We start from the raw sequence: 16,633 nt of genomic DNA, 5'->3' as shown, positions 1-16,633 counted from the left end.
CATTGAGGGACACAGGCATTCGTAGAATTCTTAGACTGTTGGGTTATACTGCCACCTACAGGAGCAATGGACATTGGCAACAAAAAGAAGTCAACATAATCCCCCCAGCTGACTACCCAATGTGTTCCATCCCACTCTATCAACTGGTTCACCTTTGCGCTCACACCGGGGAGCTCAATGGGATAACCTTAACCCCCCCCCCCCCCCCTTTTTGTTCTCCTCTCCTCCTGTTGCTTCTCCTTCCCAATCCAATTGAGATTCTGTGGCATGACTTGAGAACTATGGGGTAACCTTTTTATGCCATCGTTCTTTTAAGGGTCATGGGAGGACATATACTAGCGTCCTCCCGTGACCCAAAGCGCAGTACATAGCGAGCTACAGCAAGCTATTATACTGAGAGCGCCGCAGCCGGGACGGATCCTGACAATGCTGTTGAGATCCACCCAGCTGGATAATTGACAGCGGGCTCTGTCAATCTAGAGGCAGAGCCAGCTGTGCCTGCCCACTCCCCAGTTTGTTCCTCCACTCAGTGCTGGAGGATCGGAGCTAGGAGGGTGAGAATCCTTGCGGGGAGTGGTGACTGCAGTCACTGCTCTCCGCAGGGAGATGAAGGAAAGTTAGTGAGCCACTGTACGCGTTCCCTCACTTCCCGATCTATAGAGCCGACATGTGACCGTTTAATTGTCACACGTCAGCCCGCATCACTCACCTCATAGTTCTCCTTTAAAGTTGGCTGTACACAAGTGAAACCCATCCAACATGAAGGAGCTGGAGCAGTTTTGCCTTGAAGAATGGGCAAAAATCCCACTGGCTCGATGTGCCAAAGCTTATAAAGACGTACCACAAGAGACTTGCAGCTGTAGTTGCTGCAAAAGGTGGCTCTACAAAGTATTGACTTTTTGAGGAAGAGGGGTGTGAACACTTATACACATTTCACGAATGGTCAGTGAGAAGCTGGCCAAAGCTCTCAATCACAAGAACCAGTCAACATTTACACAATACAAGATTTCTGTTTTGTCTTATTTCTTGTTTGCATCACAATAAAATATATATATTTTTTTCATCTTTCAAGGGGCAGGCATGTTGTGTAAATCAAAATGATACAAACCCCCGAAAAATCTATTTTCATTGCAGGTTGCAATGTAACAAAATAGAAAAAATGCCAAGGGGATTACTTTTGCAAGCCACTAACGCGGTTTGTACTTTACTGGAAGATTGCATCAGTTGAAAACTAGATTTGAGAAGGCTAAAGATCTGGACGCATTGTACATTAATGACTGTCAATGGGAACACAAAATAAACATGGTGAGAGTTTTCACAAATTTTATTGCAAACATGGAAATACAAAAAAAAAAAAAAAATTTTTTTTTTTATTTCAAAAATGGAAAAACAAAAAAAAAAAAAAAAGAAGGAACCACCAAGTTGTACCCTTGCAAACGTTGAATGATGCCGAAAAGGGCAAGAAGCATTCATAGGTCTTGATGAACAAAGAACAGGAAAGCTGAAGAACATGTTCAGTTCTCCTGAAGACCCATTGTTAGGGTAATTTTGTTGGCCAACTGCTTTTTTTTTTTTTTTTTTTTTTTTTTTTTTTAATGTCCAAAAGTGTCCATTTCTCCTGCAGACAACAGCTTATCCTGACTGTTTAGGAAACGCTAAGAATTCCCGAGTCCTCATTCTGTATTGTAAATTCCCTACATCATCCATTGGGGGGCAAATACCAAAATGTCCTCTTTTCAGAGATAGATTTGTTCTGGAGCGTTGCCAATTAAAGTGGACCAAGCTTATTTTTTATGCTAAACGCATGAATGTTAACTTAGAGATAGTTCTTACATCCTGCAGGTCACAGCATTCCACTTGACAATGCCTTTATATGTTTTTCATTCCAGAAGGGCAGCGCTATCTTTTTTTCAGGCATCATCCAGAGTCAGGATGTACTTTCTGAACTGAGATGGTTTAGAAATGGCACAATGATGCAAAATTTCTGAGCTTTGTTAACAAATATCCGAAACAGGTTAGTGACCTGTGCCAGCCTCTCACCTTGTGACTAGCTACCAAGTTATTATATTGTAGTCTGATCTGGGGGAGAATAGATGGAGGAAATGCATCCCCTCACCTGCAGCAGACCGATGACATGTCACCCTGGGAAGTCACATGACTAGTGCTGCGTGTTTTTTTGCTGTATATTGCAACATGTCAGTAAAAAAAAAAAATGTCTAGATGTCTGCATCAATATGAATACAATAAAAGAGGATTTGTATGATTGAGGATTTATCAAAACTGGAGCAGACAAAATCTGGAGTAGCTGTGCATGGCAACCAATCAGCTTCACTCATTCATTTTCAAATCTTAAACGAGAACTATGAGGTGAGTGCTTTTCACTCACCTCATAGTTCTAGCCGACCTGTGACAATGAGACTGTCACAGGTCGGCTGCGGAAGGTCGGAAGCGAGCGAACACATACCGGCGTTCGCTCACTTCTCTAACCTGTCACGGCTCGCTGCAGTGACAGGGGAGGGACTGGATTCCCCTCTCCCCGCTCCGATCTGCCAGCGCTGACTGGCGGAACGGACGGGGGAGGGTACAGCTGGCTCTGCCTCTAGATAGGCAGAGCCAGCTGTCACTCAAGCAGCTGGGCAGATCCAGACATAATTGTCGGGATCCGCATCAGCTGTGGCGTCTCAGTATACCGCGAGCTGTAGCTCGCGGTATACTGAGCTTAGGGTGACGGGAGGACGCTAGTTTGTGTCCTCCCGTTACCCTAAGGAGAATGATGGGGAAAAGCACTAACCGCATAGTTCTCCTTTAACTGAACATACTGAAGAGAGCAGTTGATTGGTTGCCATGGGCAACTGCTCCAGTTTTGATAAATTCCCCCCATTGTCTTTGCACCAAGGCAACAGAAAGCAGTCCTAGGCTAAAATACCAGATATAACAGGTAAACCAGACAGCAGTGGGATACCAGAACTCCAGCAGCCAAACATTTTACAATACAAGACATTGATATTGAAGGGTAAACGTTTATTTCCTTTTTGTCAAGCACTTACATTACAATTTCTACAGTCAACATCAAGCTATCCCTTAAAAGAGGGACCCAAAACAAGACAGATCAGTTCAACTTTACACTTTAATAAAATGCTTTTCTGAGATGATTAAGGTGCATGCTCATTGCCTGCAAAGAAATCTTCAATTTGTTTTTTTTAAAACAGGAGTGACATTTGTTCAGGCAATGGGATGCAAAGCAGACCAGACAACACACAAACATGGAATGCCATCAAGGAGGCAGGGTTTTTAAAAGACATGATTTGCTCCTCTCTATAAAAGCATACACCCAGATCATGCCAGATGCACACAAGGATTGACCATTGCATTTCATTGTAGTGACATCACCGAATAAAGTTAAAAGGAAAGGAGGTCCCGGGAGATTGTGTCCTTTTAAAAGAACATATAGCTACAGTGGAAGTAGTATGCAACAGCCCCGTTTCTAAAAGATCGTCAAGAGCACTCTAAAAGCAAGGTCAGTAACAATGCAAGGTCAGTAACAATACATATTAACAAGTAATCAATGTCCTTTGCTCACATTTGTAATAATTACGTTTTTGGTGTTCATGGTTTCCTCAAATTAGCGCAACAACTTTCCGTAGTAGTGCCGAGACAGTCATGTTAAGTGAAGGATATTACAACCATGAACTTTTAAACACCACTGCTGCTAAACTCATTCCTTTATAAATGTTCCTTATTCCAATACGAATAGCTGAAATCTCAAATTTAGTATGGAGAATATACGCAAACAAATCTGTCCAGAACCAGAGCGCCTTTCCCTTTACCAGCCCGACAGCAGCTTCAATCCCCCTATAGCAGCAGCCACTCTCCAACTCTGGGCTACCTACTAGCTCAGCAGCATTGAAAGCAAGTCTAATCAACCTCAAATTCTGTGACCATACTTTTCATGAATCTATTAAGAAGCCTGCTGATTTGTGGGAACTGAAGCTGCTTTTTTTTCAGGCAGATAGGAGTACTCATGTCCCTTTCATAATTAAATAATTAAATGTCTAAGGGACTCCTGAAAGGGGATCTAGAAATTGCAATTGATGCAGATGCTCATCAAATAGATAAAATGCTGAAGAAATCCTAAAAATGTACTTTGCCAATTTCCACATCTTTCCAAGAGATGAAAATATAGCAAGCCATTTCCAAGATTTGTCAGATTGTGTAGTTTGTTCCTCATTAATTCATTTACCCTAGAATAGCTAGCGGTATCTTTGCAAATACAGATTAAACTGACCTCTTGAATCCAAATTTTACATCTAGATCAGCACCCATATCGCCTCAGAAAAAAAAAAATCCTCAACTCTGATATAGGAATCTGACCACGTTTCTGCCATTGCCAAGAACCACTAACACTGTTAATACAATAACCACCACCAGTAACAAATAAGACTTCTGCAGTAGAAATGCCAAGACATGAAACTGGAAATGTATAAATAAAATAGTTAAAGAAAATAAAAAAGAAAGTCTTTTAGAAGAAGAGGCACATGTGCAGAGAATGTGGCCTTCCAACAGTAGTTGCCGTTTTGTTTCCTTGAGGTCTTGACAGGTTGTTCTGCAGTCTTAAAACAATCATTCTACTACACACTCAATGAACAGTGGGGTTGGGGAACGGTCCTGGCACCCTCCTATGCCAAGACAAGTACTGCAAATGAGACAAAAAAGGAGATTATTATATGGTCTGTAACATATGGATTTCATGAACTCTACAAACATATTAGGCAAAAGAATAAAAAGATAACCAAATATATAAAAATCAACACAGCAATGTAGAAAACATCTAAAAAACACATTTTTTTGGGGTAGTGGTGTATACGAGTGCTGGGAGTGATTTCATGAAAACTCTAAAAAACAGAAAGCTGCATGCCTATTGAAAATTTGTAGTACTTGTCCATCTACAGGCTAATACCAAGGTGAGTAATATTAGCAAATTATGCACAGAGGTTTCAATTACAGGGAGAGTTTAAATTTAAAGGACGTCACCTTTAGTGAAAGTACATCGGTGTCTTTTCTTCACCCCTCCTCTCACTGGACAGTGAAAGGGCACCAGCAGACCAATTAAGTCATCCCTTTGCTCTTTCCTCTTCATGTACCTTGTTCGCATGCAGCACACCTAACTGCCTCCTAAGCATTCCCCTTCTTTTTCCCAGCCCCACACCTGACTGGCTCCTAAGACTTCCCCTTTTTCCCAGCCCACACCTAAACTGGGTCCTAAGACTTCCCCTTCTTTTTCCCAGCCCCGCACCTGACTGGCTCCTAAGACTTCCCCTTCTTTTTCCCAGCCCCACTCCTGACTGGCTCCTAAGACTTCCCCTTCTTTTTCCCAGCCCCACTCCTGACTGGCTCCTAAGACTTCCCCTTCTTTTTCCCAGCCCCACTCCTGACTGGCTCCTTAGACTTCCCCCTTCTTTTTCCCAGCCCCACTCCTGACTGGCTCCTGAGACTTCACCTTCTTTTTCCCAGCCCCACTCCTGACTGGCTCCTAAGCCTTCCCCTTCTTTTTCCCAGCCCCACACCTGACTGGCTCCTAAGCCAAAGTGCTGTGAAAACTAGAATTGGACAAGGCCGAAATCATTTCAAAATTTAGGTTCTTACACTGGCTGCATTAAACAAAAAAATACATTATTAATGAACATGTAGCTTCCTTAATTTGTTCCCTGGTTATGAGACTAATGTTTAACTTTTACAACATAGAACACATGATAGTGAAAGATATTTGACTGTTCTTTATACTTACTAGTCATTGCTTCCTGGGCAAAATATTTCACATCCATATCCTCATCCTGGCCCAGCTTCTGCAGTATGGGCTTTACATCAGCCTGTAAAGTGCTAAAGTAAAAAAGATGGCATCAATAGAGTTTAACATACAGCAGATTAGATTTAGCTCTGGTTCACAGGTGGAAATTAGATAGATACATACTTGCTATCTAGGACTGGTCCTATCCTTTGTAGTGATTTAGCCACATTGAAGCGGACATTAGCCACCTGGTCAGCTGCCATCTTTAATACAATAGGAAGCATCAACTTGGTGGTGATGTCCTTGCCACATGCTTCAGACAGGGCCTGCAGACACAGATAACATACATTAGCAGGACAAGTTCCTTCCATATTACCTCTTTATTCAAATCTATGAGGTTGATAAAACACATTGCAAAAAAACATTTACTTTAAAAAACAGACTAATGGCTTATACAATATTCAACCTTCCTCTCTATAGTGTGCTCCATAAATGTTATGCAACTATGTCCATTAAAGAAACAATCTGTGCAAAACCTCCGATTTCTTGCTACGTATCATTTAGCTACCAATAAATCTAGAAAACTCGGGATTTGGCTCCGATTCATCACATTCAGTTTAGTGTGGCAACTCTTGCATACACTCTATATTTTCCTAGCTGTGGCAATTGTGTTCCATTACTTCTGTTATTAAAGACCAACTCTGGGCATGAGACAACAACCATTGCAGTGGGGGGCTCTATGCTATATCCAGGAGTGAAATAAAAAGAACATGAAAAATCCAAGCTTTATGTCACCTGTCTATGAAGAAAAGCTGATAAAAAGCAATGTTAAATGGCTTGAAGTGGAAACATGTTTAGACAGACTTCGTTCATTCACTACCACCCCAGGCAGATTTCCTCTACTGGCACCACCACCAGAATTTGCAGTGTGTGCTCTTGCCATCACTCCATAAACTCTACACACCCAGTTCCTTCTTTGCGTCTTTTTAATGCGATAACTGTGACTTCCCAACTACATCCTGTAGTGGAAAGGATGCTTTCAAGTGCATTTATTTTGTAATCAGCAATCCAAATCTAAAATATGTTTATTATACTCCGACATGAAACTAATGACAGCTCTCATTGAAAATACTTACATTGACACAGAAGAGGGTTGTCATTCGATGCAAGTAGTTCGGATCATTTGCCATGGCCAGAACCTTTGGCACAATGGTATTCTGAGCCCACTCTGCACCAAATTTTTCCACCAGCTTCATTAGATTGTTGGTTGCTGCTTCTCGAATGGCATACACTTAAAAAAAAAAAAAAAAAATAATCCTTAAAATGGTAATTTTTCATGAAAGTAGATTGTCCATGTCAAAAGGAAGGGCCGCTTGCTTAATAGCGAGCCCCATAATCCTCGCCATTGGTTAACAGGTTGCTGAGGTGAAATTACTTCAGTCCTAGCTTCCACTTCAGAAAGGCAGAGGGGACATCACTGTATATCTTCCTGCAGAGCTGGAAGCTTGAAATCCTGGATAATGCACTCGAGTCAGTTGCAAGACTGCATTTTCCACTGGATTTCGAGCAGCGAGCGATCCCAGGAGACAACAGTGAGGCTCGGTGACATTCCCCTTGCCTCCAAGAACCCTACATTTTAACCCTTTGTTTTTTTTCTAGTTCTATTTTTATAAAAACAACAACTAAAATCAGATAAAATAGAAATCACCAGCATTGCAAACTACCAAAGTTTTTGGTGAAACTAAGCAGGGATAGCAGAAATTCCATGAAATGCCTTTATCCCCACAAAGCTGCTGGGACTCCAGACAAAAACACAACATCCTGTCAGAGACGTGCCATGTGAATAGTAATTTATAGCTAAACTGTTTGAAACTATTCCTTCACAATAATGATGGAGGCATGAAAGGCTCTGTGTAATACAAACATAACTGCGCATACTGTGGATATAAATAAGCCATGGCATACTATGCAACACAATCAAGTAGGGATGCACCGCTATATCGGCGCCGAAACATATCGGCCGAAAATGGCACTTTTGGAATAATGCCGAAAGAGCCATGTTTCGGCCGATACATTGGCGCATCCCTGGTTTCTTTTCTCCCCGCTGGCCGCTGTTCCAGCGGGGAGAAAAGAAAGTGACAGCCGGCCGAGCGCTGCAGGACGAGAGCGCTGTGAGCGGCCGGCGTCTCCTCCCACAACGCTCAGCCACCTATCACAGTCCGGCAGAGCGGTGTGGGGGCGGAGACAGCGCTGTCACAGGAGGCTGGGCTTTCCTCTCTACACCTCTCGATCAGCCTCCTGTGACAGCGTGTCAGAGAGAAAAGCAAGGTACACACACTCAGTGATCGCTGAGTGTGTGTACATAATTGAGGATATGGTATGTTAACTATATCCTCAATTATGAATGAATGGGATCTACATCACCCCCATTCATTCATAATTGTAGTTATAGTAAACAATGTACTCATGTTATCAATGAACAGGAACAGTCAGAGGATTCCTGTTCATTGATAACAGGGGACACAGAAAAAGAGATTGAGGACTCTGTGTTCTCAATCTCTTTTTCTATTTTAAAAAGGGAAATATCAGGGGTCTGTTTAGACCCCTAATATTTCCCCGAAGCCCCTAAAAGTAAACAATAAAAATATTGAAAAAAACATTTTCGGTATCGGCCTGACTTTTATTTCGGTTTTAAAATTTCCATTTCGGTGCACCTCTACAATCAAGCACTGGGCTACCAAAAATCCAAGCGCACATCACTTGAAAATAGAGGAAGCGCAAATCTCCAGAAAAAGAGACAGCAAAAATAGATCAACTGCAGTATGGAAATCAGGGAAAAGGCAAGTATGTTACCTTCTCCCCCACAATGTTTCTTGGTTTTTTTTGGCAGTTTAATAGCACAAATTTTTCTCTCAATGTATTGTTTTATTGCAGTCAGATGACTGAAAGAGGAGGTTACTATACTTAACCACAAGCCCTGAACAAGCTTTGAACCCTAGTTTCTTTAGAAAAATGTAATTATTCAATTCAGCGTTTGAATACGTGGAAATTTCCAGCCATTTAAATCTGTAATCCTAGAGCTGCCATACAGCCTTATCATAAAAAACTGCCAAAATCAAAGCGCTTTTGTGAAACCCAAACTAACAGTGATGTCAACTGCAGTTCCCGTTAAGGCTCATTATGATAAGAATTGCAGACTGATTAAATCGGTCACAGGAACTTAGACAGAGACATAATTAATAACATTATCTTGGCACATCTGAAGCACTTACCATGGTCAACCAGCCAAGCCATGCACAAAGAATTAAGCTTTTCATCAAAAAACTCAACACCCTGAAAACAGAGAATGAGAAAGCCGGTAAGAAATAAACAAACACATAGCGAACATTACTGAGAACAGAGACAAAGCTGCTGTTATTTATGGTGGCCATATTTTGCCTGATCACAGCCTCTCCTGTAGAAAATGGGTGACAACTGGGTCAAGTTGTCCTTCATGAAAGCCTTTCTAAGCAACAGAATTGTTTCCAAGTACACGCAGATTTTCTATCTTTTGTTTTTACTTTCTAGAGAAAAAGGTGGTCGATACATTAGGTTCCAGAAGCTCGGAGGACACGCAGATGTTTCTGGTTGAAATTTCTGATGTTGGTGCAGTTGCAACACTTCCTGGATAAAACTAGCAGTTATAGAAAACTTTACTTGTGGTCACTGTCGCCCCGAAGAAGGGACCCTGCGTGACCCCAAAACAGTGGCTTGATGACGCATGTGACATGTCAATACAAGTTATAATTAGGGCTGTGCAAATTAACGATTTCTCGATTAATCGTTAATCTTTTTGATCAATTAATTTTTTTTTAAAACTCTGCACGAGCGCCAGCCAAGGCATTGGCCTATACACATACAGCACAGCAATGAAGTCATACAATGACCTAGGATCACACTAATCCAGCACGTTATTATTCTGAGTTGACCCCACGTGAGATTAATAACGTGCTGGATTAGTGTGATCCTTGTTGATTTTATTACTTCATTGCTGTGCTTTATGTGTATAGGCCAATCTAGTTGGATCAGTATGTGCATTATAATGAATCGAAATTAAAAATTTAAAAAAAATTCGATTAATCGAACACAAAAATTTTAATCATTACCAGCCCTAGTGATAATACTTCATGCTTTGAAGTTGAGTGCTGGCAATTTTCAATTTTGATGATCCTGGGACATGTCGCCATCCATGTTATCACTTTGAGCACCACAACCAGTAAAGGAAGGTGGTCAATATGCTGTATGGAGTGCCGGTGACTCATTACAAACTTGACTTGTTTTCTGGTGCTTTTATTTAACTACCAATACATACTACACTAACTTACAATGTCCATTATAGCTACAATATTTAGTAAACGGGCCTGCGTGACAAAACTTAAATGGATTGTTAGGGCTTGTTCACACCAAATGCAGACCAGATCTGCATGAGTTTCTGCACACGCAGTGTTTTATACTGCGTTTTTTGCCGCGTTTGATGCGGTCCGGGCCGTTTTTTTTTAGAATGGGCCTTCAGTGCGTTTGCATGCGTTCCAGAGCAGGTAAAATAGGGCTTGATGCAGTTTTGTTTACATGCTCTAGAACTGAACGCTGCGGTGTGAACTAGAGCCCAAAATACCATTCGAATACATTGGATGCAGTTTTGATCCGGTCTGTAACTGCTCTGCTCCTGGAACGCGCTTGGTGTGAACAAGCCCTTAAGGTAGGTCCTCGAAATACACAATTTGTGGAAATAAAAAGGGTAATGTGTATGGCCAGCTTATATATTTGGAGACAGTGATAACATTTTTAGCTCTTGCAAGGTATTCCTCCTACTCTGTATTGTATTGGCAGTGTATTAGAATGAGTGGGACAGTTTTAGGAAACAAGAGTTCCTAAATACATAGTTCCTGAAATAATGGGAGAGCTTTCTACATGTGCCACCAGCAATTATTTATACTACCACAGACATATCCGCTTTAACCTTGATCTAAGATGCCTGATAGTGTGCAGAGCATAATGGAAATCTAACATAGAAAGAATATAGAGAGCATATTATGAAAGTGATTAAGATGAATATAGAAAGCAAGGTACCAAAAAAAGGTATGAGCATGATTGCCTAGCAAAAGAAGGAGCCCATCTTCTCCCCATGTCTGCATGGGTTTCCTTCAGCTACTTTAAAAAGCCAACTTCAACAAACGCATTTTATTTTGTCTGATGCTGGGCTTTTGTATGCAGCAAGTACTTACCAACTGACCAGCAAGCAGAGGCATGTACTCAATGATTGCCAGCCGCACTCTCCATTTGGTGTCCTCTGCTAGCTCAACAATGGCTGGTAAAAGAGACTGAGAAAGCTGCCGTATTCCAATCACTTCATTCACGCAGTCTAGGTTAGATATAATATTCAGTCGCACTTCTGGGCACTAGGGAACAAAGTTCAACAAATGAAACAAAAAAAAATTCAGTTGGATTTTGATAAGACATTTAATTGAGTCCAGCTCTGCCATTTTTCACAATCATTTTATCACCATTAAATTATAAACCACAAAAGCAACAACAGATTACATCACACTATCCACTGCTACTATATATGTCTCTTATCACAAATTAGTGTCCCGGTGTTCACAGTAATTTACTATTACCTAGTGCTAGTCATTTCTCTCTAGAGTAGCATTTAAAACTTTGGAGCAATGGACTTAAATACGCAGCCAAGGCAACTAATGCTACAAATGGCTATTACCCGATTGAAATTGCGATGTATACTTTATCATTCAGATGACTGGAAAAGCACCATTAACAGAAGTCATTTCACCAATGTCCTAATAAGAACATTTCTGAACTCACGCTTAATTAAGGTCTGCAAAGCTGTAATGGCTGCACATAGAGCATTCTTTGATAAATGTAAAGTCTAAATAATAGAATGGTTATATAAAATAAAAAGAATTGTATAAGAACTGTATTCTGCAGTTACAAAGGGGCCGACAGGATGTACCACAGTATCCATTGGGGGAAAAAGCCGCCTGAAACACCCAAAAGTCTCACATAACAGTGGCCCCCTAAGCTGTTCAAGATCCTAAAGATGTCACTTGCCACCCTTCAAAAAAGGCAAGTGCACAGAATGTACATTTATAGGGCAGCCATGTACTGTAGCGACAGAAGTGACTAACATGTCATTTCTGTGGAGGCAGTGGCAACTGCAAATGCAACAAGTACTTTCCACACCGACCATCTATATAGCACTCTAAAATACTATGTGGTTTTAATTTTTCAAGTACTTAAACCATGGGATGTGGCCAAAAACTTGTATGCCTCTGCTACAATAAGAAGCAGCTCAACTACAGAGAGGGTAGGCTGCTATTAAGGACATGACAGCCTTTAACAATATATAGGAATTTATAATAAGGTCAGTTGATACAAAAAAGATGCATATTTTTGAAAGCCGTGACATACGTCTTAGCTAAAGTGCAATAACATGAAGCTATTTAACATTTAAAGAGCACCTTTAGTGACTTTTCACAGTAATAAAGTAAAAAATGAATCTTACAGAAGGCACCTAAAAGAGCCAGCAATCATCTTTAGTTTAGTACTGGGCGCCTGAGGACATGGTGTACACCATTTTAAAAAAAATATCAACTATAGGGGTTTAACTTGTCACTGGCAGCAAACACTTGTCACTGGCAGCACAGGCATGGGAGGAGGGGGGACAAAATAAATAAACTGGCCAAACAAAGCATGTATTTGCATGATATAGCTGCCAGGATTTTAGAGCTTCTGGGATGCTCCCGACTAAGCAGCCCAGATCACATGATCTTTGGCAACCAGAGGATTTAGGAGACTAGCATCTGTAATCAGAAAGATTCAGTTTTATATACTTGGAGAGATAAGAGATCCCCAAAAAATTAAATAAGAAAGGGAAGCAGCGTCAATACATGTATTGAGCAAATATAGCAACCCAAACCTGCAAACACCAAACCTTTTTCCACAGGTTTAAAGATTTAACGCCCGAGTTTAGTAATTTTAAGTTTGAAAAGAGTAGAGGGACAAAAAAAAAAAAGAGGGGGGGGGGGGGGGGGGGGCTGTCTTCAATTCTTTGTGGAGATTCCCCTTCACCTCCTATCTTGTAGACAAATGCAAGTGATCCCCTTCACCTCCTATCTTGTAGACAAATGCAAGTGAGAGCAAATCTGTCTAAAAGGGAATCCTCCACAATTTGCACAAAGTGTCCACAGTGTTCTGGTGTCAACTTCAAATTTTGAATCTTCCCTTACTTTAATTTCTGAGACGATGGTCACTAGGACAAATGAGAGGGTGAATCACTCTTCCCTACTCTATCCAAATAAAAAATATGCTTTGGCTTTAGATAAAAACTTAAGATCTTTTTCACATGTATAGCTTGAAAATCTTTTTAGACTATAAAATGCCCCCTGCCAAATACAGAGCGGTCCCATTCTCTTTCTGACCAACATCGAAATCCTCTTCCTACTGCTTTTATTGTCTGCGAGTGTTCCAATTCTGCAAACTCTAAATATAAAAGTCTTATGGCAAATAGCAGACTTGCGCAAAGGACAATGGAATAAGTGGCAGAACATCATAACATGAAGTTAATGCTTCCTTTAAAACACAAATCCTGAAAAGGAACCAAGATGATGCGAGCAGAAATGTGAAATCACACAGGTTATCTTCAGACTTTAAAAATTAAACTGAGAAATTAGACACTACCTCATCTTTTAACTGTGCCAAGAAGAGAGGCAAGAGGTGCTCAATTGTATTTTCCTTGCCTAAAATTGTGGATAATCCCATGATTACAGAGGCCAGTGCAGATTTCACATGCTGGTTTGTATCAGATACCAGCTCCTATAAGAGAAAAAAAAAAAAGGACATGCATGAATCCAGCCTGTAAATATAAAAAATAAATAAATGAAAAAATTCAGCAGTTCTGAGATTACATCGGACCAAAGCTAGCAATGTCTGTTTTTTCCTTTGGCAACAGACCTGGTTAGCTTAGGGTTCCACAACTCTAGGATTCAGTGAGAAGTCTCCAAGGATTTCAACCGTGGCCCACCTAAGCAGCTGATTTATAGCCTCCCAATGGCACCTTACATCACTATTATGCTGTGTGCTTGCAAAAACAGCAACATTTCATACTCTTCTTGCTGTACAATCATTACTCTGCACTCAGCTCTAAAATGCAAACAAAATGTTACTTTCAATTCTGCCTCTTCCTGCCGCCACGTTTATTTGTCTTGCCTGTGAATGGGCTACCTGGCTCCTTCTAGAGGACAGTGTAGCCATAAGTTCAAGGTCCTAACTCAATGTGGTATAGTAGCAGCAGGGTGCCCTGTGTCACATGCACCCAGAGCTGCACATTGGGATCAGTGTATTCCCCTTTGTACTCCTCTTATGCCTTCCAATGGAAGATTCCTGCTGCACCACCTGACCTTTCATCCACCATACAGGTAAGATAAAGAGGAGCATCAAGTCTTGTGTGTTGGGATTTGGAATTTGACTTCTAGAAAAAAAAAAAATATCAACTATGGATGAGCGAAACTATTTACAGAAATAGCAAAAAGCAGGTAGAGTGCTTAGAAATTTGTGCTTTTGGAAACATTGGGTTTATATTAAAAGGTTTTATTTTATAGGAATATGTAATTTTCTGGTTCATTTCCTGTTGGAAACGTGCTATAACACACTGAACATAAAGCAAATTTAGGGTTGTTACTGGACACCAAAGCAACCCCAGGTTTGACATACAAGAGGTAAATGATGTATTCTTTTATTATATATACACACACACACACACACACACACACACACACACACACACACACACACACACAGCTCAATGATTACTGTCTGTTATAGAGGTTCCCTGAGACCTCACATTAGTCCTTCAGGCTAAAAGTCGAGAAAGGCTGTGTTAGATGTTTAGTTCATTTTATACTAAGAGTAGTACAACTGTGTGAACACCTTGGCCCATGGAACAAAATAAACAGGAGAAGTCCAAGGAACCTCTGGAGTCTCTAAAAGATAAGAGACTGAGACTTTAAAATGCATTTTAAAAAGTCAAGATCATGGCACTCAAGATCAACTTGATAAAGTTTTCATATTTGAGCAATGTTTAACTAACACACTTTTCCTGACAAAGTAGAACATGAACCCATAATGACTGTTTTCTTTAATAGCATAATTGGATATTCTGACTAATGTTTGGGGTTCTTTCCTTTAACATGAGTGCTCTTTGTTATCTTTCTGGTCTGGCTGCTTCACATTCACTCTATGTGTGATGCCACCAACAGGAGTTCTGAATGCCAGGATGATGCAGCTAGTCACTCCTGTTTGCATTCAAAGAGGATCAGACGAGTGTAGGTTCGCATAGCGAACAAAAAATAAATACATTTTAAAAAAAAGGGACAGTCCATCAATGCACTTAAATGCAAGAGTAGAGAAGCTCAGGAAAGGAGGAGATTGTGGGGCAGGGGTGTCTTAGAAGCATCTTGTGGTAGCAAGTATATTTGATGGCATACTGACAAAATGGTGGTTTTCAGGAATAAAAACGAAGCAAGGTGTAGCTCCACTTTAACTCTTCGGATATTTGGCCACACTTTTAAAATCAACTGCCAGGCTGTTACTGCAGGAGGATATACAGAGGAAAAGAAAACGGGTCATAACAGCTTTCAGCAGCCACTTGTAACTGGTCACCAAAGCTCTCATTAACTGTCACAGAACCCTAGTGGGTTTACTTCAATACAGCCAGCAGTCTGCCAATTACTAAAGTAGTTCAGAACAGATATGAAAGGCGTAAATCTGCTGACACGTAAATTTGATCATACAATTTACAAAGAAGCACTTTTTGGGGAATTTTTGTTGACGTTTTTACGGAAGCACGCACACATTTTTTCAATGCTTATTATATTAATGATATATATTCAAGGGGTATTCTTATATTGAATACACATTTTTAAATATACGTGTATATCACACTTGGTTTTGCACTTTATGTAAATTTGCATGTTATTTAGACTTGTGATATATAGCCAATTTTTAGGGGTGTAGATTTCTAAGCATTAACGCTGTATCAAAATTCATTACTAAAAGGATTTGTAATAAAAAGGACCCTGGTAGAACCTACCTACAGAAAAAAATTTGTGCAATACCTTAGCAGCTCTCGCACTACACAGTTGTTAGAGAATCCAACAGGAGATTTTACAATCCGATGGTAAGGTGTGCAGTCAGCTTTGAGAAATGTAAACCGACGACACATCATGTTAAAAGCACCTAAATTAAATAAAGTTCATCTGACCAAATATTTTGTATCTCCCATTATAAACTGAACACACAGTTAAGGGTTAGAACCTTAGTTTCTTTTTTTTTAGTTAGCCGTGTCCCTGTAGGTACAAGAAGTGAGGGGACAGAGAAATAATCCAGCAGAGGGTATAACCCAGCATTTCTCAACCTTCTCAGTCATGGCACCCTTTTAACGTATGGAAATAATCGAGGCACCCAGGTCTAAAAAGCCACAGATTTTAAGGGGGACTCGACACAGGTAGTGCCTTCCCGCCCGATTCTGGCCAGACAGAACACACTGCCTTGCATTGTGGCCGGCTCACTTTTTTTGAGGGGCAGGAGGGCCAATGAAGTGAATGGCACCGTAGCCACGCCCTCCGGCCACAATGCAATTGGCCGCACGGGATCACAAGGCACATTATGCTTGCGGTCCGGTGCTATCAAAAATCAAAATAGTGCTTGCACTAAAATAACAATTCTGCCTTATTAAGGCACCTGTGAAAAGCCATCATTTGACGATCAGAATTTGTTCTGTTACAAGCATTTCAA

At 40.7% G+C, this 16,633-nt stretch overlaps 1 protein-coding gene across 1 annotated transcript in view; it reads right to left on the bottom strand.

The window, feature by feature from the left end:
• Window positions 1-4,265: 4,265 nt before the first annotated feature.
• PPP2R1B (protein phosphatase 2 scaffold subunit Abeta) overlaps window positions 4,266-16,633 on the bottom strand; it is a 37,535-nt gene continuing 25,167 nt past the window's right edge. The window contains exons 9-15 of the mRNA XM_018564032.1: window positions 13,520-13,654; window positions 11,050-11,223; window positions 9,058-9,118; window positions 6,922-7,076; window positions 5,969-6,111; window positions 5,786-5,877; window positions 4,266-4,693 (exon numbers count right to left, since the gene is read on the bottom strand). Of these exons, the coding sequence (XP_018419534.1) occupies window positions 4,677-4,693; window positions 5,786-5,877; window positions 5,969-6,111; window positions 6,922-7,076; window positions 9,058-9,118; window positions 11,050-11,223; window positions 13,520-13,654 (777 nt within the window). The 3' untranslated portion in view covers window positions 4,266-4,676. The remainder of the gene's footprint in view (window positions 4,694-5,785; window positions 5,878-5,968; window positions 6,112-6,921; window positions 7,077-9,057; window positions 9,119-11,049; window positions 11,224-13,519; window positions 13,655-16,633) is intronic.

The sequence above is a fragment of the Nanorana parkeri genome, unplaced genomic scaffold (genome assembly GCF_000935625.1).
Source record: "Nanorana parkeri isolate BGI_ZX_2015 unplaced genomic scaffold, ASM93562v1 scaffold716, whole genome shotgun sequence".
Taxonomy (NCBI): Eukaryota; Metazoa; Chordata; class Amphibia; order Anura; family Dicroglossidae; genus Nanorana; species Nanorana parkeri.
Note: the sequence above shows the minus strand (reverse complement) of the source record. Positions and strands in the feature narration are given on the sequence as shown.